The sequence below is a fragment of the Cyanistes caeruleus genome, chromosome 2 (genome assembly GCF_971803275.1).
Source record: "Cyanistes caeruleus chromosome 2, bCyaCae1.hap1.1, whole genome shotgun sequence".
In the NCBI taxonomy this organism is placed as follows: domain Eukaryota; kingdom Metazoa; phylum Chordata; class Aves; order Passeriformes; family Paridae; genus Cyanistes; species Cyanistes caeruleus.
The window spans coordinates 9,930,680-9,958,560 of NC_141702.1; the positions used below are offsets into that span (position 1 = coordinate 9,930,680).

Consider the following 27,881-nt stretch of genomic DNA (forward strand, 5'->3'; position numbering starts at 1 on the left):
CCTCAGTGTTTTCCAAGGTTTTGGGGATCCCAGGGTCTCTGATGCTTGGGATGGTTTGCAGCATCCCCTGGGCATGCTCAGATACATCCATGCTCCTCTGTACTTTGTCTCTGTGCATGAAGCATGGCTCCTGCCTGCAGAGTGCCCACATGGCCCCAGTGGACTGGGAGACATCCAGGGACACCAAAAGGGTGGCTCAGCTGGTACAACTTACCAGACTGGCCCTTCAGCCAGAATGAAACCCTCCAGATTTTCTGCAGCCTCTGCACACTCAATATAGATTGTAAAAGTATAGGTAAGAGGGACTGCTTGGCCTAGAAAGAAAAACTATTGGCATGGTTTGATCTTCCGGCTTCCTCTTCAGCAAGATGAGGTTATTTCCTTTTATTTACAAATATGAATGAACTGAGATTCACAACAGCTCAGACAGGCTGAAGTCTCATTAACTCATCTTTAAACAGGGTGGGATGTGAGTGGAAAACTGAGCACACAGAGCCCTGGAGTAAGGCCACAGCAAAGGGAAGAGGACAGTAGATCCAATACCCTGAGAGATCCTGGAGACAGCTCTGGATTCCTCGTTCAGGAACTGGTGGTGCTCCTTGTGCCAGGGCCTGTACCTTCTGCTGGAAATCTGTGTGCATTCTGGTGCCATCTCTTCAAAGGAATCATGACCTGTTGATGATGTTTGGCAACCACAGACTGAGCAATGAAAAAAGGCTGAACCGTTGCTCTAATTTGTTAATGACACAGTTATGCTGTGGGAAAAACAGATTGTGAATTGAAGAACAGGCCCAGAATGTACAAACAGAAAGGCAAACAATTACTGCTTAGCAAAAAAAATAAATTTATTCTGTCATTTCAAAAATTCTGGGCACGCGTCTTTGCTGTTTGGGTGTTGTCCATGTCTGGATTTTACATAGGTAATTCAGGCAAGCCAAGACTTGTACGTACAGTAATTCTCTTTCAAGCTACTTCACATTTTCCCTGTTCTCAGCTCCCCTGTTGCCTTTTGTATCACTGCATGGAAACCAGGGCATAGACCATGAAATTAAACAATAACAACTGATGACCAGACTTTAGAAGGAAGAGATGATTATTTATATGCCAGACACTCAAGCCATAGGGTTCAATGTGTCTGAGGACAAACATGGCATGGTAGCTTGATTTTAAAAACAGATGGGCTATTTCACTAGCCATTAATCTCACTGCTAGTTCACAAGCCTAAGACCACCCATTTATTGTACAACCGTGGGTGTGCATCCTTTTTTAGCAAAAGCACTCCTTCATGAGGAATGAGTCACATACACAAAGACCCTGAGAGTATCTAACTAACTCATCAATAAATGGTGAAGTGCAAGATGTAGATCCCCCTGCACTGCTAGACTGAGTCATCCTGGTGCTGGATTTATCACAGCCTAGAAAAAATCTCTAATAAGGGCACAAACTGTACAAGGTAAGGGTTTGCCATTGCCTTCAACAGAGTCGACTGAAGCTCTCTGACTGACTGAAGTGACTGACTGACAAGGTTACACATAGTGGCCTGCATTATGAAAGGTACCTAAGCAGACCAAGGGATGTCAGTGTTTGTAGACTTGACACCTGTGAGGGCACACTTGGAATTTTGCATTCAATTTTCTGACCCCTTCCCAGTTCAAAAGGAAAGCAGAGGAACTGCAGAAAGTTCAACAAAGAGCTCCCAAGCACAAGTCCAGAGCACTTTGCCTACAAGAAGAAACTTCTTGAGTTGGGTTTGTTGCGTCTGGCAAAAAGAAAAAGAGGCAACATAACAGCAACCAACAGGTCCATGAAAGAGAGTTACAAAATGGATGGAACCACTTTGGCAGCAGAAGATGATACAAGGAAAGGCAACAGCCACAAACTGCAGCTTGAGATGTTCAGATTGACTTCAGCAAAATTTCTTTATCCAGAGAGCCATGCAGAGAGATAGTGGTCTCTCCATCCTCAGTGTTTTCCAAAACATGAAGAGACAGAGGCACATGTAACCTACTTTACATGATAATAGTCCTGCTTCAAGAAGGAAGTTGGACAGGAGACCTCCAGAGGGGAGCTTAAACCCACACTGGAATGGTCTGTGATTCCCAGAGCTGACTGTATTTATTCAGTCTCTGAAGAGAGAAGATCCCCTAAGCGTGATGACCTGAAGAGCAAGTTATCGTTGCTGAGAGTCCAGTGAGGTCTTTTTTATTCCCTGTGTCCCAACAAAGAGCAGGAGAGACTAAACACCAAACCCTGTACACTGGCTGAAAACTGTTCAGATAAATCCAGTCAGTCCAAGTGGGCGAACGGTGTTTCTTGAACAGAGGAAAATCAAAGTAATCTTGAATTCTGCTCTGTCCCACCCAATCGTAAATTTGTCCTCAACCACAAATTATAGCAATCACTGGAACTTGGGCATATGAGCATGCCTGACTAGAAAATCATCAAAGAAGGATTTTCTGTGCTGTCACACACACTGGACTGTCCTTTACTGTCCCCAAGTGTAATCCATCTCTGATGCTTCTGAGGAAGTCAGGAAAAAGTCCAGAACACATTCAGCTTTGTGCACTAAGGTAAAACTCCCAACTGGTTGTTGCAGGTTGACAGCTGAAGGATGGGACTCAATTATATCCAGGGTCTTGAGGTGAAGTAGAGATCTTACAATTATCTTGAGGTCAAGGCTGATAGTCCATTTTTCCTTTGAGCCTGTGAAGAAAGGGTCTAAGCAGAGGTCACAGGGATCTGGAGCTTTGGAAACACAGGACCAATAAGATCTTGTAGTATAACCTGTACAAACTGCAGGTACAGAATTCTGAACACTGTCACACTGTCACTGTGCCAAAGGAATGAATGGTAAGGATGTGTTGCCTCTTCCTGGCACTTCTATTGTAAATGTCTCATGAAGGAAAAAGAGATTCCAATTTACATATCCTGGGGCTGAATAGATAAGCAATCATTTTGAAAAATGAATGTACACACATATAAACACCCACACATGTTGTTAAACCTTCTGACCAAGGAGAGATAAGCCTGATGCTGATTATTTATGATCATGCAGTAAAATTTCTATGGAATTGTTTTTCTTGGATGAAAAACAGAAACAGACACATTAACTCACTTTATTGTAATGCCCATTTTATTGTAATTATCTTGCAATTATCTGAGCTTTCAGCATCTTGTTTTGGCATTACAAACACCTGAAAATCCTAGGCAAAATAAATAAAAAAAGAACATCTTGTTACAATAATATTTATAGAAAATTAAATTGGTGCAAAGTATGATAATTGCAACTTTTCAGTTCCCTTATATCCATATACAAACCCGTAACACATAAAGGCTATTTATTCAAAGTGCTGTGTCTTTTCATGTTCTTTATAAGAGCACAGCCCCATGTGATAGGCTTCATAAATAGGTAGAAAATAGATTGTTTAAAAAAAATTATAATCAGAGAAATTGTATTATTCTGATTTTTAGGTAAGTAGCTGTGATGCAGCTCCTTTAAGTTTCCCTGACATCAGATGAAGAGCCTGGGGCAGTGGGAGGAAGGTAATCTAGAGTTCCTAACCTCATCAGTCATTTTAAGAACATCCTCTCCTTTAAGAGATGCATCCCAAAAAATTTTATGTTGTCAGGAGATTCAGAAGGAAAAATTGTTCCCTCATTGGCCTTTGTTGGCAACTCCACTAAAAATCAGTGGAAGGAAATCGTCCTAAATACTATTTAAGCTAAGGATTTGGATGAGTGGCATCTGGGCTATCCATTATCATACCTAACACTTGGAAACAACAGACTGTTGGCACATCCCTGTAGCTGCTCACATCACCACTCAGAGGAACAGAAGGGGTGACATTGCAGAATGAGATTGTAATCAGATACACAGCTCTGAGATGGGCTGGAAAAGGGAGGATCAAGTGACCTGTGTTCTAGGATCACAGCAAGTTAGGTAAAAGGTAGCAGGATTGTAGCAGGTTCTATAGAAGAATGCTGACAGAAAGTTAACTTTCAGTACTTTAACAAGGCATTTTAGCGACTAACTCCTACACCCTTTTAGTCTCTGACAGGACGGGTACCATCCTGGAACCAGCTAGAAAAATGTGAAGAAAACAGCTCATAGTACCTCTCCTTCCCCTAGAGCAGGAAAAAACCAGTTGCACCTCAGGATAATGGGAAACAACAGTGACTTCAGTGACGTGTGGGTGAGAACACAGCCTGTGACTTTTGTGCTATGCCTTTAGAATCATAAAAATTGATGGAAATGGCTGTGGTAGGAAAGGTGAGAACTGAGATCTCACCACCTTTCTGCACACTGCTCCAAGGCTGCACTGCCCTCATGGGGCACATTTCTTCTAAGTCCAGCCTGAACACCTCAAGCCACAGCTTGTAACCATTGCTCTTGAGTTTCCATTACAAAGAAGGTGGTCTTCACAACTCTACCCTTGAACAGCATGGATGCATGATTTCAGGTGTTGAGTCCAAACAGACAGACTGTTCCCTTGCTCTGCTGGCCACACTTCTCCTAATGTATATGGTTTCTTTATTTCCTAGTCAGAGTATCTTGCTGGCACATATGCTCTAGGCTTTTAGTTGTTTTGTTTTTTCCTCATTTTGTCACAAAAGAAGTTATTTGTCTTCGGGGGGATCACAGGAAGCACATAGGTGAATGTTTGTACTCGAGTGATGCTGCTTGTGTCCACATCATGAATGGATGGATCCCAGATAACAAGCACATTCTCAACTAAGGAAACTGACAGAGCTTTAAAGCACTTCTTGTCTCATGTCAGAGGGCTTGCTGTGGGAGATGTGGGTTGATTTCTGAGACAGAGAAAGGACTGTTGTGACTGTACACTTGGAGCTGGAAGAAGCATAATCTTCCCAGAGTGAATATGTGAGTGAAAAAGAGTTTATTTCTTGTGGCTATGGAGAGCCTTTCCTTTATTGATTTGAGAAACTCTGTAGTCACAGTGAGCAGAACTAGGTGTAAATAATTAAAGGCATTGCCAGGAATGGCTTTGGCATCCAGCCTGCTATAGGAAAAATATTTAATTGTCTATCTTTTGATGCTTTTTATCTTGAAATATGAGATAAGATCCTGAGAAACAGCCCTTTTTGGGATGAAAAAACCAAAAGCACATATTCCTTTGGAATCTATATGTAATGCCAAGGCAGAGCTGAAAAGAAGAAAAACATGTCTCCAGAATTTTAGGGAAACATGAGGAATCAAAGCTGTAGTCTATCTCACATGGACACTTAGTGTCACTCGCATTCTACTCATTGCTCTTTACAGAAGAATATTTTCTGAGCCTTGAAAACCAAGGCACTGGGACAAACCATGAAGTGTAGCCAGCCATGTGAAGGGAGGATGTTATCTCAATTTGCATCCCTGGTAGTTGGAGCAACTTCCAGCAACAACTGGAGGTGTAAAGTGGCTCTCTGTAAGAAGCGAGGGTGGTACTTAAAGCGAACCAGTGGGAAATAAAAAATGATGCCACTGAAGATGAACAGGACGATGTAGAGGATCTCTATTTGGGGTTGGTCAATGATGGGAGCTAACACCAGGTACACAGCTGCCACCAGCACAATTATGGGGATGATAATTGGAACCTGTGAAAGCAAAACATCAGCGTAAGAAGTCATGTAATTCTGGGCCTCTGTGTCTGGACAACCCTGGAACTTCTGCAGAAGGCTTTTTAGATGAAACCTTCCTGCAACCTGAGGTATTACCTAGAAATACGAATTAATGGTGACATCCTGCTTCCCAGCATACCCCCACTCCAAGGCTGAACATCCCTGCAAGAGCTACAAAACCATATCACAGCTTAACCCCTGGTCTTTCTTGCCCTCCTAGACCTGAAGGTGCAGACTACTGGGTTTAATCCCAGGTCTGTTCTTGCTCTCCCTACTACCTTGCATCTATAAAAGCCAAGCTTTGGACAAAACACACAGCAATTGTATTCAAATCAACTGTATCTTGGCACCCTTGCACAGAAAGTTTTAACCATGTGTTGATAGACAGGTGGACAGGCAATCTCAGAGGAAATTTCTGCAAGCCTGATCAGAAAGCATTTAAACTTCAATTTGAAGCCACCCTTCCTCAAAGGAGGGTGGCTTGTGCCTTCATTAATAAACCCTAGTCACCGAGGAAGCACTGCAAATCAGCTCACTCATGGCATCAGGGGAAGAACACTTGACTCCTGATTTCCTTCCTTTTATCTGTTTTTTGGGGAACAAACCTGTTTCCATGTCATCTCCAAGAACTTGGGGCACTCCACCTAAGTTATTTTTACCTCTGCCAAGTTCTTATGCCTGATCTCCCCTCCAAGCAGCTTGCCCAGAGTCTGTGACCATAAACAGGTGATTACAATGTTGATCAGAATCATCCTTCATGTACCACTTAAATCTTTTAGGAAAAAAGAGGATATGGTAGATATATTTTCATAGTGAGGAGGCAGGGCATTATTAGCTTATCAAGACAGAGAATTCAACCTTGACTTATGCCTGTATGTTCACACTATCTCACCCCTTGTTGGCTTTGCTGATACAAAACTTGAAATGAGAAAAGGAAGGACAACCACATTAAATCTGTAAGCCACCAGTGCTCAGTCTTTTCTCTAAATGTTCTCTTAGTCATTTGAACAATATAGGAAAATATTTGAGGGTTTTATGTTATTACTTTACCTTGTAAGATCTTGGCAGTTCTGGTTTCTTGATTTTTAAATACAGGAGCCCAGAAATAGTCATTCCATAGAAAAGCCATGCCACAAAACTGGAAGGAAAGAGAAAGAAAATAGACAGCATTAAACTTGGGGTGAGATAATCCAGGAATGTCAGTCCTGCCTTGCAGATCCCAGATGTTCGTATCTCCAATTAAAAAGGTGAATATTGATATAAATTTAGCAGTTCTTCCATTAGTTTCCTTTCTAGATCAAACAATGAGAACTTTAGAATTATCTGAACATTGCTGATTCAATGGGGATGAATCACATTCAGTTAAGTCTCTAGTGACAGGAGCATTCACACATTGCAAAGGTGCTGGTTCCCAGTCTCTTCTTTCTTCCCTCCTAGTCTCCCCAGTATTGGCTAGAAAGCAATAGCCCAGGCTCAAAAAGATAATGCAAGAAAATACTTATAAACAATGTAAAACCCAGGAGCACAGGGGATGCAAACAGAAACCCTACACACACATACCTGAAAAAGTTTACGATACTGGTAAAGCTTCCTGATATTATCATTATTAAAGACATTGCAGATGTAAACAGTAGAGCAGGGGAGGGCGTGAGGCATCTCACGTGAGCCATGGACAGAATGTCTGGCTGAAAAACAAAGCAAAACTCTGTGTCATGGTATGATGGACTAAGAGGTCCTTACTCACCCCCCTCAGCTGTGGGTGGGAGCTCTGCCTGCAGCCACAGCCCTCATAACCAGCAAATAAGTGTCATATAAAACCAGACTAACTTCCAAGGACTGTAAATACAGAAAACTCCTTCAAGGGTATTTTTATTGTGTCTCACTGGTTTCATATCAAATATGCTCAGTTTGAGCAGGCAAAATGAGGTTTTCAAACTACTGATGTGACAGAATGAGTCAAATTAGAGCTTTCCTGACCACCATCAGGATCTTTTGCCATGGGCACTCTTCTGCCCTGTCATGTCTCTCTGGGACTTGACTTCTCTTGGGATGACTGGAAAATGAGACAAGGCCTATATTTATGTAAATACAAATTAAACCAGGATTTTTTTTCAGGACTAGTAGCTTCTTTATTGTTTGTTTCATCGGGAAAGTTTAATGAGAAAGGCTGCTTTTAAAATTGAATTGAATTGCATTTTTATTGTATTTTATTTTTAATTCCCAACAAAAATATCATGCAAGGACTTTTGCTAGAGATGAGTGTCTGAGAAATGGCATAAGCATTCAGCACATAGACTAGTATGGTCAGATTCGGACCATCTGTGCACTTCTCAGCACAGAGCTTGCCAGGATAGAGCAGACACTGTCCTTAGAGAGAGAAGTTGAGGAACCAGTAACCACCAAAACCAGGAACCACCAAAACCAGCCACCACCAGTCCAGTCATCTCCACCAATCTGGTCATTCATATGCATAAAAGATTCCCTGCTATGAACCAGAAGCAGAGCTGGTGTGGAATCAAAGATTCATGGAATGATTTGAGTTGGAAGGGACCTTAAAGATCATCTACTTATAACAACCCTGCTGCAGGCAGGGACACCTTTCACCAGACCAGGCTGCTCAGAGCCCCATCAAGCCTGGCCTCAAACTTCCAGGGATTGGGCATCCACAACCTCTCTGTGCAACCTATTTCAGTGCCTTCACATCTGAGGACAGAAATGCCAGATGCTGTGGGTAGGAAGGACCAAAAAAAGCAGAGAGATTCAGGAGGAATACAAGAGGCTCAAAAGAGAGGATAAATGCAGCCAAGCCTTTTTTCTCCTTTGTGAAGCAGTGTGGTTAAGTGTGTTTGGAGGAGTACCTGTGAATGAGGAGGTCTGTATCAGCAGCTGGGATGTGGCAGCAACCTCAGGGGCTTGTATGCCCAGGTAGCAGCAACTGGGGGTACTGGGATCCAGGGGCTGAGTATCTGAGCCCAGCTACTGGAGAAACCCACACTGTACATATGTTTCTATATGTATTTCTCACTAATAGACCCCTGATCAGCCAGAGAGGAAATCAAAGGCTCTTGGTGTTGTTAGTGCTGGTGTTTGTGTGAGCCCCAGGTAAGTCTCTATGTGCAGTTCTGTGTTCCCTGCTGTCTCTGTATGTATATATGCAGCTATATATATATGTATGTGTGTACATAAATATGTTTCATACCTGTGTTTGTGTGTGTGTGTGGCTACTGGGAATACATGCTGGACATGCTGGACTTACTGGTTGGACCGGGGAGAAGGGATCTGCAGCAGCCTGACCTCCACTGGGTTAGATCTGGCCCACCTAACCAATGATAAAACCAGGCTAGGAGAGATGTAAGACTTGTTGTCACCTTGTAATTGCTATGAAGCTTCAAGAGCAGAGATATCTGCTACATCTAAGCTGTTCTACCCATGAGAAGGCTGGATCACCCCTGAGACCAACCTGTGTAGTCAGTACAGCGTGCAAAGGCAGCTGGCTGGTGCTGGGCTACCTTCCCAGAGTGAGCAAAGGTGCCTTACAACACATAAGCGTGGCCAGGTTCCCCTTCCCTGGCAGGTGTACTGTCACCCTGTGCCTGGTGTTCCAATGCAGCAGTATTTGACTGGTTCATTTCAAAGCTGTTCTTAAAATTCAGGCTAGATGTGAATATGTATTTTTCTGAAATCACCTGACAGAAGAAGAAAGCCCAGAGACAACATATATCTTACATTTGAAAGAGATGGGGACTAAGGTCTTTGAGCAAGGAACAAACCACCTGAAGAGCTATCATTCTGCCAGTTGAACATACACAGTGTTTTCCTGACTGCTTTAGTGTCACAAGAAGGTGAAGTTGCTCAAAGTAAGCCAGACCCCTTTCTCTGTGCTTACCATATGTCCCTCCCTGGCAGCAATGTAGCACACACGGCCTCCGCTGAAGAACGTGCCATTCGATGAACCAAACGTAGACAGGGCCACCGACAGGGAGATGAGCCATGCCCAGCTGCCCAGGACTTTGTCCCTGAGGTGAGAAAGAGTTCACAGCATAAGAGGAGTTCATAGATGTATTGAATATTCACTGTAGAACCAGACAGGTTTCGTCCCTCCATTATTTCTGTATTATACTGATTTTTTTTCTGAAGTCTTTCTAATGATTTAAAGTCTTCTTGTAATTCCCATAATATTTAGTGACTAGTAAGTTTGTCTTGTCTGACAGCTTTTCTTTCTGCTATATGTATTCTGTCCACACTGCAATGGTGTACAACACCAAAGCGGTCACAACAGGCAAAAACACCTTTTTTATGTACTGATGCTGTGGCAAAACGCCTAAAGATACTGCTATCACAACCAATAATATTAGCTTGGAAATCACAGAAAAACTATTCCCATCACACTAGAAGAAATATTCTGCATTACAACCTCTTCCTGAATATGCATAGGATTTTAATCCTTTAATCCCACATGCACCTATTTCTGCTCTTCTGTGAATCAGATTTAAGCCAAAGCAATGTTTTGAGTTCCAGATGTTTGGTTCTACAACACGTTCAGACACTTCTGGTTTGCTTTCTCCCTAACAGAAGAATTAGCAGAGTTACAGAGTTCAAGACAAACATTTGAAGGAATGATAATTTTCTCACCTAAAAGTGAAGATTGTCTTTTGGAATGAAGCAACATTAAGAGTACTAATAGAGTAATAAATACTGGTAATTTGAGGTAACTATCACATACACAAACACTCTGTTTATCTAACTGGCAAAAATCCAAAACTCAAATGTTTTTTAGACCACTTTATTTACAAGCAAACTGAAACCTGTGGTTGCTGTTAAATCATTGTCATCAAAGAAACGCTGGGAAGAGTTTCCTGAGCTCCTTTTGTGGCTGTACCTCTCACCACTGAACAATGTTTCTTTCTGGCAGTTTTCCTCTTGTATAGGGAATAAATGCATTTAAATGTGACAAGTCCTCCTCTGGCTTCTTTATACTCCTCCCATTCCTTCTTAATGGCCTGAATAGCTGCATCTCTTGCTTGTGAGCCACAACCTTCACCCCCTCTTCAGACTGGCTCCCTACCTGTTCCCCAGCCTTTGAGTGTCCAGCTTTCTTGTGACTAGTTCAGTATTTCTTCCTGAATTGCTCTCTTGGGTGAAAAGGTTAATCAGGCAGGAAAAGGAGATGTGTTACAAAGGAGGAAGCTCACAAATAACTTGTTAATTAGGAATGATGGGAAAGGAAGTGCAGGGAAAGTTCATGACACTGCAGCTTAGTAAGGCTTTGAGACATGCTCAAACAAAGCACTAGACCTTTAAAATCTCTTACTCATAATGATGTGAAAGGCTATTAGACAACACATCCAGCAAGAGTTCAGTCAGATCTTCAAGTGGGAGATTTTGTGGAATGCGCACAGAAGCAAAGCTGCTGCTGACTTTTCCAGAAGAGGATGAGCAGTACATAACCTGTGTCATCATTTCTGCCAGACATTTTTAGGGCATGATTTAGGGCAATCAGGGATTCTGTGTCTTTGGAAGTATTTAGACTAAGGCTGGATGTTCTGCTGGAAGATCATTGATGGTGTCTATACCTCCCATGATGGTCCCTTCCTTCTCTTCCTAAATTCCTTGTCTTGTACAGAAACTGTTTAATGTCACCAAATACTTCAGGTTGATGAAAGGTAAAAATTGTTCTGTGTAGCTCTGGAAAAACACAAGCCAATTGAAGTTACAGTTACCAGAGGCTACCCAACCTGTGTATAACACCTCTCAAAGGTGTTGTTGAGATCAATGCCATTTTCCATTTCCCCACAGAGAGAGAAACTGAGACAAAAGACTCGGGTCTGCTCTAAATTCCAGGTGCCAAGTGGACAGGATTCACCCAGTTAACTCCAGTCTCACTTTCAATCCACTGCTTCTGCATTAGCAGGGAAGCACAATGCTGTCTCCATTTCCTTGGAGATATCTAAAATGTGGGTCATTTCTTAATCCCCAAGTCTGGATATGTACCCTGGCTGCATTCCCAGTACCTGTGGGGAGATGCTCCTGGTGTGACCTTCACCTCTCCGTTATGGACACTTTCCATGAGGTAAAACATGAATTGGGAGGAGCTACAGGTTCCCAGTGTAAACAAAGGGAATTGGGGAGTAAGGAATGTGCCATCTTGGCAGCCTAGAGGCATCTTGGAGACCATGGCCAGATGGAGAAGGTCAGCCTTGGCCTCATAGAACCATAGAATTATAGAATCATAGAACAGTTTGGAACAGACCTAGAAAATCACCCTCTTCCAAGCTCATGCCATGGGCAGGGATGCCTTTCACTAGACCAGGTTGCTCAAAACCCCCTCCAACCTGACCTTGAAGGTTTCCAAGGGTGGGGCATCCAGAGCTTCTCTGGGCAACCTGTGGCAGTTCCTCCCCACCCTCACAGAAAAGCATTTCTTTCTTATGTCTAAGCTAAACCTACTCTCTTTCAATTTGAAGCCATTCCTGCTTGTTCTACTTCTAATGTCCTTGTAGAAACTTCCTTTACAGATCTCTTGTAGCCCCTTTAAGCACTGGAACATGCTATAAGGTCTCCCTGGAACTTTCTCTCCTCTAGGCTGAACAGTCCCAGCTCTCCCAGATAGTGTGCTTCAGCCTTCTGAGCATCTTTGTCACCCTCTTCTTCTCTGTAACATGGCCTGACAGCTCCTCCTGGTCTGACCAACGCAGTGCTGCCATCCCCTCTGGGAACAACATTCAAACCTCCTGAAACTCAGGAGGGAACCAGTGTTTCTCAGGGCTGCACTGCCCGTGTTGCCCCACGCAGAGCTCACCCCCAGGTGACAGCCACAGCTCCTGAAGACAGCAGCTCAGAGGGAGTCATGGCTGCCAAGTAGCTCACGTTTACCAGCAAATACAGGCATGTAACCAAAGGAATGGCGATCATCAGAGCTCTGGGGAGGGTCACCTGGAAATGGGATGACAGCAGCGTTAGGTTTAGCACATTTATGCCTGCACTGTGCTTTTTTTGGTTTGTTTTTGCCACCACCCACATCTCTTATTCAAATTTCTCCACTCCCTAAGAACCCAGAACAAGACACAGATCCAGATTCACATGCCAGTTTTCACATCAGTCTTGTACAGTTCTGAACTTAGTCTAAAAAACCCCACAGCCAAACAAACAAAATAAACAAAAAATCCTACCAATTCTTATTAAAAATGTTTTGATTTGTAGCTGCCCAATATGCCTTTTGTATAGTTCCTGACTATTTTATTATTGATTTATTTGCTAATAGTGTGTTATGTCTCCTGGTGTGCTGCATCTTCCCATAAACACCTCACTGCCATGGACAAAGTTCCAGTGTGTGTTGCATCACATTTAACTACTCCACAGTTTAAATCAAAACGGGGTTGATCTCAAAGGAGATTTGCTCTAGAAAGGAAATATTTATTTTTTATTAGTGGCAGGATTGTGTCTTAGAACACCACAGGATCATGTTAAGACTCAATAAAATCAACAGTGTCTTACACAACTGAAAATACCAGGAAATGGCAACTGTATGCATCTAAGAACCTGAAATATAAATTTTTGCATTCCCCATTCTCAACACAGAACAAGATACAGCAATTCTTAAGAGTGGTGTCTCCACTCTGGAAGGGCCTGAATATCAGTGCTCATGATCCTGTGGGAGAGAGTGATCCTGGGGTCTTTGCTGCCATTTAGGTTAATGTTTAACTGTGTATTTTCATTTAATCTGTAGGATCTAGTGTGCTGCACTGGTAGAAAGCACTTTCTATAAACTCTGCACTCATACAACTCTTACAAAATAAGAGTTGTTCACTGCTGCAGTGTTTGATCTGTGAAAATGGGTAATATGGCGCAGCGAAGGCTGATGTGAGATGCAGGTGAGCTACTTCAGTTCCTATAGCACAGACTGCACAGTGCTAAAATATAAATATTTAAAGATAGGGATCATTCACAAAGTTAGATTCCCTTTCCAATGAGGTTTGGCTTGCTCTGAAATTGCCCCTTGATGCACCAGGGACAGATAAAGTAGTTCTCTAAAGCACAGATTATAGATCAAGTACTTAAGGAAATACATGGTGTTAAGAACACTGTATGGATTACAGTAGTGAGTGCTTTTCTGAATAAATCTAGGTGTCTACAGTGAGATCCTCTAAACACTAAGACAAAACTTCACCCAAAGCATCTAAGTGCTGCCTAATAATTTCTTTCCAGTCAATGGGTTATTTTAGGACTTTCATAGGACCACAAGATGGTTTGGTTTGGATTGGAAGGGATCTTAAAGATTATCTAGCTCTAAACCTCATGCAACGAGCCAGGGTTCCTTCCACTACACCAGGTTGCTCAAAGCCCCACACAAGCCACTTTTGAACACTTCTGGGGATGGGGCTTCCACAATGTCTCTTGTGAGTGTGTCTCAACACCCTCACTGTAAATCCCTTGATTATCACTCTTAACACAATCACAGATAGAATCAAACATATTAGCAGCAGGATTAAGTAAAACCCAACTCACTCACTCACTCACTCACTCACTCACTCACTCACTCACTCACTCACCTCAGGCTTCTTCAGTTCCTCAGTCACATAATTTAGGTTGTTCCATCCATCATAGGACCAGAGTCCCTGGTAAAATGCCACTCCAACTGCCCCAATACCTGAAGTTGTGCCTTGAAAACCATTCTGAAAACTCTGAGTTTGTCCCTTGGCAAGCAGCACCAATCCACCCACCACAATCACCAACAAAGCCAAGAGTTTGGCAGCTGTAAAAATGTTCATAACAGATGTTGCCAGCCTCACGTTGAGACAGTTGATGATAGTTAAGATCAGGATGCAGGCAGCAGCTGTACATTTGATGGCAACCTGCGGAGATGAGCATCCTGGGTAGAACGGCGCAATGGCATACTCAGCAAAGCTCAGACAGACAGCTGCCAAACCAGCTGGTCTCACCAGGATGACAGAAGTGTAGGCGAAAAGGAAAGCAGGAAAGGAACCAAAAATCCTCAAAATGTAAATATATTCTCCTCCAGACTCTTTAATTATTGTTCCAAGCTCAGCGTACGACAAGGCTCCAAACATGGCCAGGAGACCACATGCTGCCCAGATCAGCAGGCTGCTGGCAGGGTTCCCCATGTGATGTAGTACCCACTCAGGGGACATAAAGATCCCTGAGCCTATCATGGTGCCTGCAATTAATGACACACTGCTAATCAGGCCAACCTCTCGTCTCAGTCTTAACTTCTCCTTCCCTTCTCTCAGATCTGTGGACGAATGAAGTGGATCTGTTGTCTTCCTTTCCCTCATTGTGGAAATGTGAGCAGATGTTGTTGTAAGGAGAGAATCTGAAAAAGGATTAAGGCATTTGAATAAGGACTACCTTAGGCTTTAAGGTTTAGTTAATAATTACAAAAGTCATGCTGAAGGCTGTTGAGAAACACCAACTTATCTTCTGCATTTCACATTCTTTCATTACCCATCTTATCTTGGTAATTTATTACACTGAGTTTGATTATCCCTGAATCTCACTGCAAGTAATGGTAATGGATAGTATCCAGCAGCACCTCAAAATCACTCAGCAAATTACTGGACTGTGATCCTGTTTATCTCTCCTTTAAATCATGCTTCAAACAGCCTCTGACATAAGGATCAGGTAAGCAAAGTCCCCATGCAAATCTGTACTTTATTATTTGCTTAAAAGCCAATGTTCAAGCACTCAATTCAGTGCTCAATCATATTTTCATTCTACACTGTAGTATGATCAAACAAACAAGTCTGTTGGCCAACATGCTAAGGCTTTGCTCAACAAGGAACATTTCCAGTGTCTTAATTAAAGAAATAGAATGTTTTGCTAAGCACAGTCCAGAGACTTTTTCTGCACAGTAGTAGAGGGCAATATGGTTTTTTTCCATTTATAGAAAGTGCAAGAGGAGAAGCATGAAAAGGCTACAATTACATTTTTCCAGGGCATTTTTACCGTTGTACATAAGGTATGCACACTCCTACCAGCCACAATCTTCAGAGCACTTCGTCACAGCCCATCATATACACATTTCAATGCACATGTGACAGATGGCAAAAGCTTTTGAAGACCCCTCACCCTTACTTAGATATCTAACCCATAAAATTCCAGACCTTGAGGAAGGTTCTGCTATAAATATGACTGTTACAGTGCATGAGGGTATATTTTGTGATCTGTGATTTGTATGAAGTATTGAGCAGAAGGGAACTTCCAGATGGATTCCTTTGAACATAAACTAAACTTTACTGGAGAGTTACTGTCCTTGGAGGTCTCTTGCAAATTTCTGTTGTGGTAAGTACCAGAAGTGAGACTTTCTCTGCCCTTCATGGAAACCACAGACCTTGAATCTTTAAAACTATCTGTCCTTCTCAAACATTGGAGCTAAAAAAAGTGTTACTATAAACAGAGCAGTAAACTATAAACAGAGCAGTAATTCTATTGTTTTTCTAAAAATTCCTTCTAAATCATTTAGACTTCTATTTCTTTACCTTTTCTTAAAAAATTAAAAATAAAAAAAATTCAACAAAATCTAAAAGAAATCTAACTAGCTTTGGACTGAAAGAAGAGTCCAAGGTAACTCTTGTATCTTTAGCAAAATTCATGAGTCCACAAGAAATACAACATATACAAGTCACATAATTTCTCATGCTAAGGCAAATAAAGTTGCTCAAATTTCATAATCAGGTTAAAGAACTTCGGGTTCTCTAAAGAAGAAAAAAGTTCTCAAATATTATTAAAAATTAGGGGAGGTTAGAGTATAAATGTTGTTATTATTAGATTAAGGAAATAATGAGAAAAGTTTGATGGGTTTTATAACAGATTTCCGAATCTATTCCTAATATCACCTCTCTAGTATTCACTAGGAAATGGATGCCAGCTGGTTTACTCCTAATTTCAAAGTCTCTTATAGAAGTTCACAGCTGATCAAGGGGTAGCTGTAACAAAAGCAAAAGCTTCTACTTTATCTGTCAAGCAGGATTTTTAAACTTTACCAGCAAAGGTGTGAGTTCTGACAATAAACATACACCTTGTACTGCAAGGGTGCAAATTAACACACTCCAAGTTAATGTTTTGCAAAGTGCTTGAGAACTTGGAGGGAGGTATCTCAGTAAGTATTTTGGTTTGCTTTTACTGAGTGACAGTGCTCTTCTTGTCTGGTTTAGCTATTTGTAGTGTACTCGTCTTTAAATTGCAAATGACACTGAAAGGCGATGCTGGAATCCTTCAGTAGTCCAAAGGTCTGGTTTTTTTCCTGCACTACTGACACTCTACTTCTATGTGCATCAATGCATGTATTATGTATAACAAAAACAAAGGCACTAAATATGGTTAAATCAACACTAAAGGAAAATTTCATATAAGTAGTTAAGTATCCTAGTAAGGCTATAGATATATTTCTCTAACTCTTCTCCTGTTTTAATGAATGAACTTCTGTTCTGAAGTGTTAATGCAAAGTTCTTGGAGCAGATTTTTTCAAACCTTTACAGTTCTTGCTCCTAGAAATGAATAACTTTTAATCCAATGTTGTAGGGAAAAAAAAATTAGAATTTCTTCAAATTTGATCATGTCAAAAAATTTTTTGTAAGGCTCCTCATATGACCAGAATTAATTAATTGGTATGTCAATAGCCTCAGTCAATTCCTAGAGGGAAGTCTGTTTCCGATCCCAGATTCATTGTTACTTAGTTCTAACTGCTTCCACCTAAAGTAATAAGGAATCTAATTAATAAGAAGAAGAACTTGAGGCTATTCCTGTGGAAGCTAAGGCAGTCTGATTGCTTTGGATTTTTTTTCCCCATTGTCTTGTCCTTTTTTTGACTGATATTAGCAGTCAGGAGCAGCCATAAGATATTTAGTCAAATTAATTGTCACAATTATAATTTTTTAAAACTGAATATGCAAAAGGGCAACCTACTGCTCCTTTCTAAAAGGGAGAGGTATAAGAAGGAGTAAAAAATACAAGTTCTGCTTTCTCCTCCCGTGGAGTAGCAGAGCTTTGCTGCTCAAGCTGTCACCTAATAAATCCCCTACCTGAACAATTCTCACTTACCTGTGACACTGCAATGGGTGGTTGCCATCTACTGGTCCCAAGCAATAATGCGACATGGCTCAGCCCGCATGTGGGTTTGGTATTTTGCATTCCTGGCTGAAAAGAAAGCCCACGCCAAGTATTACTTCTTCAATATTAAGAGAGCACAGACTATATTCGAGTTGTGAATGAAAACTCTCCTTAATGTACTTATGGCTGTTTTTATTTCACGAGTAACTATGAGGACTAGAGAAAAGTAATTTAAAGTAAAGGTCAATGTCAGTGGTAAAAACTAGGCAAAACATTTGGGAAAATATTTTGCAATATTTAATTTTAGGTCCCAGGAGTGATATTTGAAACACAGTTATGGTCTTGGATTCCCTGTCCCGCACTTGGAAAAGAGTTACAAATCTCTGGATGGGATTAAAAATAACCTGTAATCTGAGAGTGGAGTTGCCCAAATCATTGCCCATAACTTTCTTTGGAGGTAGATACCAACACTATATTTATAAATTTGTGCAGGGATCAAGATTTTATATATATATATATATATATATATATATATATATATATATATAATTTTTTAAAAAATTGAACAAGCATCAAGTTGGATGAGAGGTACTAAAGGTTAGATAATTCATCCAGGACATAAGATATAGGTTTGATGGCATTCTCTACTTAAGAACATGGAAACCCACAAATGCAGCTTGAATACTCTCACCTCCAAAATGCAAGATTTGAACTGCAGTTGCAGGCAGATTTTGGTGCCTGTGCTTGCCATATAAGTAGAGATGCCTGACTGAAAACAGAGAGGAAATAAAGACCAGGAAAGTGGAGCTCTGAAATACATCTTGAGCCCAGAAGAAAAATTGGGGCAGAAAGAAAACACACCCCAGATGTCCTGTGTGAAGACAGACAGAGGACTCATTGAGAGGTATCTGCCTGGGGAACAGGTGCCCCATGTGTTTGACTCTAGGACTCTACATCCCCAGTGCATCCTGGCTCTTCTCACATCTGAGCTTGAAAGAGTGAAGCTTTAGGCCTCCACCCCACTGGGATGGCCTGGACCCACCAGCTTCTTTCATGATGTGCCCAGAGGCCAGCAGTGTGTGGCTGCCCCCAAGGCAACAGTGCCCCTGGCATGAAAAACAGCTCCTTGTGCAGCAGAGCTCTGGCTGGGATTTTAAAAATGCCAAGTGAGCTGCAGCTAGAAAAACAAAAGCACAGCTTGGGCTCTTGGGAGTAGGATGGTGGGGTGGAAATGACATTTCTGAGAATGCAGGACAGCCCTAGGCTTCACAATAAGAATCATCACTAATACTGAGCTTGTTTATGTTTAGAGAAACTGCCTTTCCCCTGCCATGTTACAATAGAGGAGCTGAAGTTGGAGGGTTAAGAGTGAATCTTAAACCCAATAATTTACCATGAGCTGAGTTAGTGCTCCCTGTCTGGGTCTGCAGACAGCCTGAAGCTGAGGTTGAGCCTCCCTGTTCCTGCTCAGCAAGAGCTCAGCATATTCTGGTTTTGCAACTATTAAACATTGAAAGACTTGCTTTTGTTTTATAGATATTCTTTATTAAAATGTTTTTGGTATCCCATGTTTCAAATTACACACTGAATATTTTATTTAGTTATCTTACTGTGTTCAAGAATAAGTTGCTAGTGCCATACTGCACACCTTAAAAACAATGGGATCCAGGTAGAAGAAAATCTCAAAGGCTCAGGAGCAGGTTGTCCCTCTGTGACTCACCCTAAAGGTTAGTTAGTGGGAAAGAAAACCAACCTGACTGAACAGGGAGGTTTTGCTGAAACTCAGAGAAAAAAAAAAAAAAAAGAGAGAGAGAGTTTATGACCTTTGGAAGAAGGGGCAGGCAACTCAGGAAGAATACAAGGATGTCTTTGGGTCATGTAGAGAGAAAGAAAATGAGAAAGGTGAAAGCTCAGCTGGAACTCAATCTAGCCACCACTGTGAAAGATAATAAAGAGTGTTGAGAATGAGAGGAAATGGTCTCAAGCTGCACCAGGGAAGGTTCATGCTGGACATCAGGAAGAATTTTTTCACCCTTTACTTGAAAAGGTGGTTAAGCATTAGAATGGGATGCAGAGGGAAGTGGTGGAGTCACCATCCCTGGTGGTGTTTAAGAAACAACTGGTTGTGGCACTTAGTGCTAGGGTTTAGTTGGCATGGTTGGTAAATTGGTTGGTATTTGGTCAAAGGTTGGACTTAATGGTCTTGGAGGTCCAACCTTAATGATTGTATGATACTAGCTGATCTAGAAGATACTGATGGAGTAAGATGAAACACTGATGAAATGAGAACCACAGCTGGTAAGAAATAATTACAACTTGGGAAAAGTACTGATCCCAACACTGCTTGCACAGGTTGAGCTATTCAATCAAGTGCTATTGGTACTTTTATTTTCAGCAACTGAGGGAAATTATACAAATTTCTTCCTTCATTCTGTATTTCCTGGGTTTATAGCTATATATGTATACAGTGTGTATGTACATATATATATATTTACATACAATCTGTCCTGTTTTCTTTTCCTAGCAATACCTTGAATTAGCCTTTATAATTTATTTGCATTTGTTTGTACTCTTAAGAACTCCTTTGTAATGTTGGAATTAAGTTTTTATTTATTTATTAAGTTTAATTCAAGATTAGATTATCTTGTCTTACACACAGTCTGTTTTGCAGAATCATTACCATTTGAGTGCTGTCATTACTGACATTTGTAATGTCAGTTATGTCATTGTAATTTATTTTCATAAATAAACATTTTCATGAAAATTTTCTATCAAACAAGATTAAAAATAGAACTTAAACATGCCAAAATTCTATTTAATCACTGAAGTGCATTCCTATGCTTTTGAGTAAATACACAATAATACCTTCATTAACATAAGACAGTTTTATTATTTTTAAAATAAACTTTTACAACACATGCTTAGAGTTTAACCTGTAAATCTATATTCACTCTGTTAGGTGAATTCTATAATAAAATAGTTTCCTCTGTACAATTGCTATCAGAAATACCATAATAACATTGAGACAAGTAATTCCAGTTTTCCTTGGGTGAAAAGGTGACATAGTAACTGCGGGTACAAAACTGAATTCCTTTAAAACTTCATGATAACTGATCCCTATTTTAGAAGGAAACCCTGGACCAGAAGAGACATTTAGGGCCCACAGAAGGCAGCTCCCTTCCCCAGCCTGCCTCACTGCTGCCACAATGTCTTCCCAATAACCCCGAGGACTGAAGGGCTCTTTGCCCACCTGCCTCTTTTCTTCTTCTTAATCACAAAAGTGAGGGAAGCACCAGCCTTGGTAGTAGTGTGGCACACCAGAGGACCTGCCCTACTACTAGGGGACTAGGAAAAGCAAGTGGAGAACAACCAGGAAGGAAAATAGGGCAACGTCGCTTGCAGCAGCTGGTGAAAGTTTTGTGAGCTGCCTCCGCCTGTTTGCTTTCCCTGGGCCACAGTCGGGAGCGCAGGGTGGGGCTGGGTCCCTTATCCCTGCCTGGCACTGCTGCTGTCAACACGTGTGAGCCAGATCACCCCTGCACTGCTCTCCCCCCACGCAGGGATGGGATGTGTTTCAGCTCGCAGTCAGGCCCAGCACGAGGGCAGGGTTTGTCCCTACATGTCCAAAGCATTTTCTTTGTGGAGTGGCTATAAGCTGTACAATGGGCTCTGGGCGACCCATGCTTCCAGCCCTGTGAAGTTGATCTCCTGGGTTAAGCTTAGCCAGAGTCAGGAGGGCTCAGTCAGTCTCTATACCAGATACTGCCTAGCTTCCCAAAGAGCTAGGACAAGAGGGTAAGTTATGCTGTGTAACTATAACATCCCGTAGACTCTGTCAAACATAAAGGAAAAAAGTGTTTGCCTGGAAAAGTCATGTAAGTTATGACAGTCTTTAACATTTCTGGTGCTTTATGAAGTTGCAACAGACATGTATTTTCCAGCTAATACTTCATCTTGTGCATTTTTACCAACAGAAAAACTAATGATCTTGGGAAGATGGTGATGTGTTGAGACTAATTCCTCCCATCTGAATGTTTTGGTTAAAGCTGAAAATAGGTAAAAATAAAAGGAACGATGAAATGGATTAAGCATCTTTTCTTGGCCTTCCAGGGGAAGTATATGTGGGAGATGGGAACCAGGTTTTCATTCCATTTGGTAAATTTTCCCTTGAGATTGCATGAAGAAAAGAACAGTGCTTTATAAAAGGTTTGGAGAACTCTTCCTGGTCTAGAGATCATAGCTCCTTAATCACCCTTGTCAGTGACACAGTCAGCATTATGTAACACAGATATACAGGAATCACTCTTAAGTAGTATTGTTCTCTTGAATGAAAATTGGATGCATCTACAGTTGATGTCCTCTAATTCTTAGTCCTTAGCCAAAATGAGTGTAAAGGCACTCTTATACATATAAACTTCCTGATTTGCAATCCACTAACAGGATGTATTACGAGGGAAGAAGTTTTCCAGACAAACTGGATTTCCATCTGGTGCTAGCTCAAGCCAGTAGGCAAAGCAAGCCACAGACTGCAGGGTGTGGTCTTGTGCCTACTTTTCTTGTGCCAGGGAAATGGAAATTGATTATTCCCATTTGAAGAGCTAATCTCTGCTTCCCTCTTGCACAGCTCTTTGCTCCCAGTGTCATAGAGACAGAAAAGGTATAGCTGCCTGGGTAGTGGGTTCCTCCCCCAGCAGCTCCCACAGGAAAACAAAGCAATTCTCTTCCCTCTGGCCCTGCCTTTTCCATTTTCTGCTCCAGATGCCAGCTCACCCTTGGGTCCCCACCCCAGCACTGGGGGTGCGGATGCACAAACAGCTGTTGGGCCCTGATAACAGATTAGCTGAAGACAAGGGTCCTCTACTGCAAGAGAGGGAGAGCTGACTCACAAAAAAGGAACTTGAATTTTGCAGTGTTTAAAAACGCATTGTTTCAGCTCAATGAATTTCTTGTTTTGTTCTGTGTTTGACTAACTGCCTAGGAAGTAGGATGCATCAGAAACAAAAGAAGTATTTTAGAAGTCTGTAAAACCTGCAGATATAATTAAAGGTAAGCAGAGGTATGAATACACTGTTATTATTTATGTAATATGGGCATAACATTGGAACCTACTTTTCAGTATTACAGTACTCAACCACTTCGATTATGCTCAGGAAGCAAGATGGAATTTCCCTTCCTCAGTCTGTGTCTGGCATTCTTTACTCACTGTGCTGTGCCTTGCTGCTTGGAAGGCATATTTGGCACAGGGGGAGGTTTGCATGGAAATGGGGGCCAGTGGGTATGTCTTCATGCTATGATTATGAGTCAGAACAGAGGTCTGAACTAGCTCTGAGCTAATACAGCTGTGCTCCAATTTTTTATTTAAATTATGTGCCCAGTCACCTTGTTGCTTGCGGTTGGTCTCCCTTGACACTGTACAAAAACAGGAAATTCTGGTGAGCTTCAGGTGCAGTTAAGATAGAAGAAAAAATTATAGCCTAGTGATTACACCAAAAGAGCAGAGATGACTGCAGATGTCCAAATGTCACCCTAAGCAAACTCCACTTGGTGTTAAGGCTGCTGGTTCAGAGCCCTGTCAGAAGAACCTTTGGCAATTGGGAGGATCAGTATTTGATACAGCAAGAGGCAGAAGGGTGTTAATGAACCTAAGATATGAAATTATATAAGTCAAAGTATTGTTGCAGATCTTTCTTTTAGTTTATCCTTTGCACTACAGCTTCTCATTTTTGAAGATACAGAGAAGTTCTAGTTCATGCAAGTTGGCGAAACTTTATGTAAAAAAACCAAATGGGTTTATGGGAATATTAGGGGAAGGCCTTTTTGTACCAATTGTTGTGTTAAATGGGAAATTTTAAGGATACTTAGAAATTTCAAGTAACTTAGAAGTGTTCTTCCTAAATATGGCATAAAAAGCTTAAAACATGTCATTTTAAACATTAAAACCGGACAACGGATGCAGCTGCATAATGTAGGTCAAATGCTTCCATATCAGAAGAGAGGGTTGAGACAGGCTGTGAAGAGTGAGGGAATTCAGACCACTGTATCAGTACAAGGAGAAGCTGCAGAGACTGAGTTAATTAACATGTTAGTGGTCAAAAGCAATAGAACAGAAGATCAGCCCTGACTTAGCACATGAATGGCTGCAGGGAAAGACTGTGCTTGTGAAGCAATGGTGGGGCAAAAGGATGCATGAATGGGGAAGTCCTGCTGTGAAAAGAGTCTGCAGCTCCTAAACCTGTTTCTCTGAGGCTCTGGGAACAGATTAGCCAAGGGGGAGGCTTGGCTCCTTGGGACAGAGTTTTATTGCAGTAAACTCTCCTATATATTATGGTCACTGACAGCCTAAAACATGAAATACAAAAAAATTCCTGCGGCAATGCATCTAGCAGCATGTCTAGTGACTGTAGCATTTCAGACTGACTGATTTTATTAATTAATTTTAAGTCTCTTGACAAAATGGAATGCAGAACCCAATGCATTGGGTGCCTAGATTTGGTATGCAGTGGTGATGTGGGAAAGTAAACTTCAGGATGGGATCTGCTCCTGCAAATGCATGAAACTGCAACAGCTGTTTCAGAGAATTCAGAGGTTCACACATCCATGACCGCCCCTCTTAAACTGTAGCATGACAGCTAGACTGAGGATTAGATGGGGATAGTTAGGCTTGGGGTTTGGACTAGAGGGTCATTAAATCCCTTCCAACCCAAGCAACTCTGTGCTTCTATGACTGCAAGGCCAGCAAGGCCATTGAGCAGAAGATCTGAGACGAAGATAGGGACTTCTTCCCTGCAGAACAGCCCAGCTGCAGCAGAGGGCAGCCAAAGTAGGCTGCTGATTTTGGGGACTCTCTCGAAGCAAGTCATGCCTGTAAATCTTGAGCAAAGGAATCAAATCTGGGTGCTTCTCCATCCTGAGAGTGAAGGATGTCACACACTTTTTTTAAAAGAGTGTTGGCTTTTGCAGGGACCTTCGTTTTCTGTGGAGATAGTTTGAGAGTGTCTACCACACCTAGTTGTTTTATTTTCATTTTCATGGAGGAATACCTTCGTTTTAATTAATACAGGTTAACTATTTGCTACCCTGATAGATACGACAGCACTGTTTGTCAAAACACTGGGGGACATGAATGTCATGGCACAGCAGGATAAATTCTTTTTATGTCCAGAGTTTTAGGTCCTTAGGTTTGTGGCTTTAGAGAATGTAGACCTCTTCATGATTAGGCACTAGCTGAGTGAGGGTGGTTACGTCTGCAGCTTTTGAGTGAGTGCTTCTCAGTCAAGTGCCTTACCCAAGGTGTCAGAGGAAGACTGTGGAGGAAGGCAAAGGCATCCAGACTTTTCATATCCTTGGCTACTGTCTTAAACTGTATTAAGCACTTCCAAAAAAGGAATAAGTATCCTTTTTTGAGGATACTTATTTACAGAAAAAACAAAGTATAATTACGTTAAAGGAGTTTATCTGAAATGTCTGGAGTGTAAGCAGAGCCCTGTCAGCTGTTAACACACCCTTAAAAAGAAGAATAGCTAGGAAAAACATTTTGTAACGGACTGATATCAAGTAAAACTATCTAAAGCATTACGTATTTTTAAAGTTTCCACTCAGAATAAAGGTAAAAGAGAAAGGCATTTCTTTAACACTTTTAGCATGATTCAAAAACTTTAGTACCATTATTAAATTGTGAGATGTATGGTGGTAGAATTGTTTTATTCTCTTTTTTAGAAAAATACTTAAGAAAATAATCAAATAATTGTATTTATCAGATCAAATCCCAAACTGATTGCACTTAAACATTTTCCTTTTTCATGATCAGGTTGAGTTTTTCTGAGAAAAAAACACACTGGGAAGCACACTGATGTGGTAATCACTCAAGTTTATGCTTATCAAATGCATGTTGAGTTCTTTGTAAAGATTTGATGCTTTATACAAACACTGATTAGAATTATTGAGGACAAACAGGGTCCCCAGAAGGGTCAGAGCTGGAGAGCTGGTATAATGTAGACCAGCTGCTCTAAGTGTTCAGGATGCCAAGAGCATAACAGGGTTTCCTTCAGTTCCAGCTGGTCTGCATGAAGGGAAAAGCTTGCTTGAAGGCTGTGACTTAAGAGGCCTTCCCTCTCCAGTAAGCACAGGAATTGGCTTTTCAACCCTGCAGCCTCCCTGGAGACAGCCCCAGGTGGCAGTGGGATGGGACACTGGGGATCATAGAGATTAGCCATGTGAGCAGGCTGCAGATATCTGAGTATTTAGCTGACTAGTATTAGGCTCGAGAAATCATTTTAATTTCTTGCAGAAATGTTTCTATCTTTATCAGGAGCTGGGAACTTTCATGTTCTCAGCCATGTCTATAAATACTGAAACCAGTCAGGATTTTCTCCTTTGAGACATCTCTATTTTTAAGAACACAGTTGGTAGTCACAGACATCTACACAACTGCTGTGCCAGCAGTAGCACCAGTACAGGTGCTATTCCTGCAGCCCAGCTCGCCTGGAGTCCCTGCGACAGGCAGGGCCTGACTCCTCCCTGCCTACACATCAAGGGCTCAGCAGCAGCGACTGTGCACTGCCCACAGCACCCAGAGCTGGATTTTGTCTGAAGCTGGATTTGATCTGTGGATGGCATCTGTCACTGTCTCCTGCAATGGAGCACTCTCTAACCAGGCTCTTGAAGAATGGGCAAAGAGGCACAATAGGGGATTTTCTTGTGAAATACATGTTTTAAAATGGCGCTGACAGGCAGAAATCCCTCTAATTTTTAGGGGCTGCTGAATATGCAGAATTTATGCTCCTATTGAGTGAGGTTATCAAGATGCAGCACTGGCAATGCTTACCAACACCAGAACTGTATTTACCAACGGCACAACCCCACTGTACCAGTGATCCCATCTTTATCTCTCTGAGGGGAAGGGAATAATTGGCTCTTTGCCCAAAATCACCACACAATAACTATTAGCACAGCAGTTAACTAATAAATTAGTAACTGCTGAGACATTTTTGTTTGGCGTAACACACACATGCAAATGCACATGGTTGTGCTGGGTATAGAGACCTCGGGAGTCACCAGAGACCACTGGGGACCCCTCAAACAGGCCTCACCTCCCCTTTGTCTCCCAGGCCCTCAGGTGTGCACCACCTCCGACTGCCACACTTCCTGAAAGGCCTAAAATCACCGAATCACAGAATCACAGAACTGTTAGGGTTGGCAGGGACCTCTGGAGAGTATCTAGTCCAGCCCCTGCCAAGGCAGGGTCACAAGAATGTGTCCAGGTGGGTTTGGAATGCCTCCAGAGATGAAGATTCCACAGCCTCCCTGGGCAGCCTTTTCCAGTGCTCTGCCAACCTCAGCATAAAGTTCTTCCTCATGCTGAGGTGGAACTTTCTGTGTTTTAGTTCATTGCTACTGCTCCTGTCACTGGGCACCCCTTAGAAGTCTGGCACCAGCCAGGCACTTCAGGCTGGAGGAGGCCAAGGGGAGACCTCCTTTCAGGCTTCAGCATCCTTATGGGGGGAAGTGGAGGGGCAAGTAGTAATCGCTTCTCTCTGGTGACCAGTGACAGGACCCAAAAGAGTGGCTTGAAGTGGAGTCAGGGGATGTTTAGGTTACGTATCAGGGAAAGGTTTTTCACCCAGAGGTTAGCTGGACACTGGAACAGTCTCCCCAAAACAGTGGTCACAGCACCAAGTCTAAGAGAGTTCAAGAAGCGCTTGGACATTTTAAGGCACATGGTGTGACTCTTAGGATGTCCTGTGCAAGGCCAGGAGTTAAGACTTCCTGATCCTGATGGGCCCTTTTCAACTCAGCAAATTCTGTGATTCTGTGATCCTCTTGGCACCTGCCTTTGACATACTTATATGCATTAATGAGATCCCTCTCTGTTTTCTCTTGACTGAACAGGCCCAGCTCCCACAGCACCTTCTCATATGCGAGATGCTCCCGACCCCACATCGTCTTTGTGACCTCCGCTGGACCCTCTCCAGTAGCTCCTTGTCTTTCTTGCACTGAGGAGCCCACACCTGAGACAGCAAATGAAAGTGAGCACAAACGCACTCAGCCACACACGAACCCTGCCTTGCGGCGGGAAGGACAGGGACGGGGACATCCCCCTCCTGCGGTGCCCGCGCTGAGGGGCGCGCGGCGGCGCATGCGCGGCGGAAGGGCCGGGGGCCGCCGCCTCCTCCCTCCGCCTCCCCGCGGGCCGG

The 27,881-nt window shown here is 42.2% G+C and overlaps 2 protein-coding genes across 13 annotated transcripts in view; one reads left to right on the plus strand and one right to left on the minus strand.

Annotated features, from left to right (window-relative positions):
* Window positions 1-3,111: 3,111 nt before the first annotated feature.
* On the minus strand, window positions 3,112-27,879 carry LOC111926000 (b(0,+)-type amino acid transporter 1-like). The gene is made up of 8 exons (XM_023922661.2): window positions 27,595-27,879; window positions 17,680-17,775; window positions 14,172-14,953; window positions 12,422-12,555; window positions 9,509-9,638; window positions 7,183-7,307; window positions 6,673-6,760; window positions 3,112-5,598 (listed from the first exon to the last, which is right to left on the minus strand). The coding sequence occupies exons 2-8, from the start codon at window positions 17,705-17,707 to the stop codon at window positions 5,365-5,367; spliced, it is 1,521 nt and encodes a 506-aa protein (XP_023778429.2). The 5' UTR covers window positions 17,708-17,775; window positions 27,595-27,879; the 3' UTR covers window positions 3,112-5,364.
* The window catches only part of PUM2 (pumilio RNA binding family member 2), a 75,059-nt gene continuing 69,732 nt past the window's right edge, over window positions 22,555-27,881 (plus strand). For 5 of the 12 annotated variants that reach the window (XM_086875750.1, XM_086875734.1, XM_086875735.1 and 2 more), the window contains exons 1-2: window positions 22,555-22,734; window positions 27,577-27,713. In XM_086875750.1, coding sequence (XP_086731876.1) covers window positions 27,708-27,713 — 6 coding nt within the window. In that variant the 5' untranslated portion in view covers window positions 22,555-22,734; window positions 27,577-27,707. Of the gene's footprint in view, window positions 22,735-27,576; window positions 27,714-27,881 lie in introns of those variants that run through there. The other 7 variants (XM_086875751.1, XM_086875729.1, XM_086875730.1 and 4 more) reach the window with 7 other exon arrangements.

Coding starts and splice junctions, on each gene's coding strand:
- LOC111926000 (XM_023922661.2), bottom strand. CDS start 17,707: ATGGCAACCACCCATTGCAGTGTCACAG. Junction 12,556..14,171: donor AGGAACTGAAGAAGCCTGAG/GTGAGTGAGTGA, acceptor TCCCATTTCCAG/GTGACCCTCCCCAGAGCTCT. Junction 9,639..12,421: donor GCTGTGGCTGTCACCTGGGG/GTGAGCTCTGCG, acceptor TTCTCACCTCAG/GGACAAAGTCCTGGGCAGCT.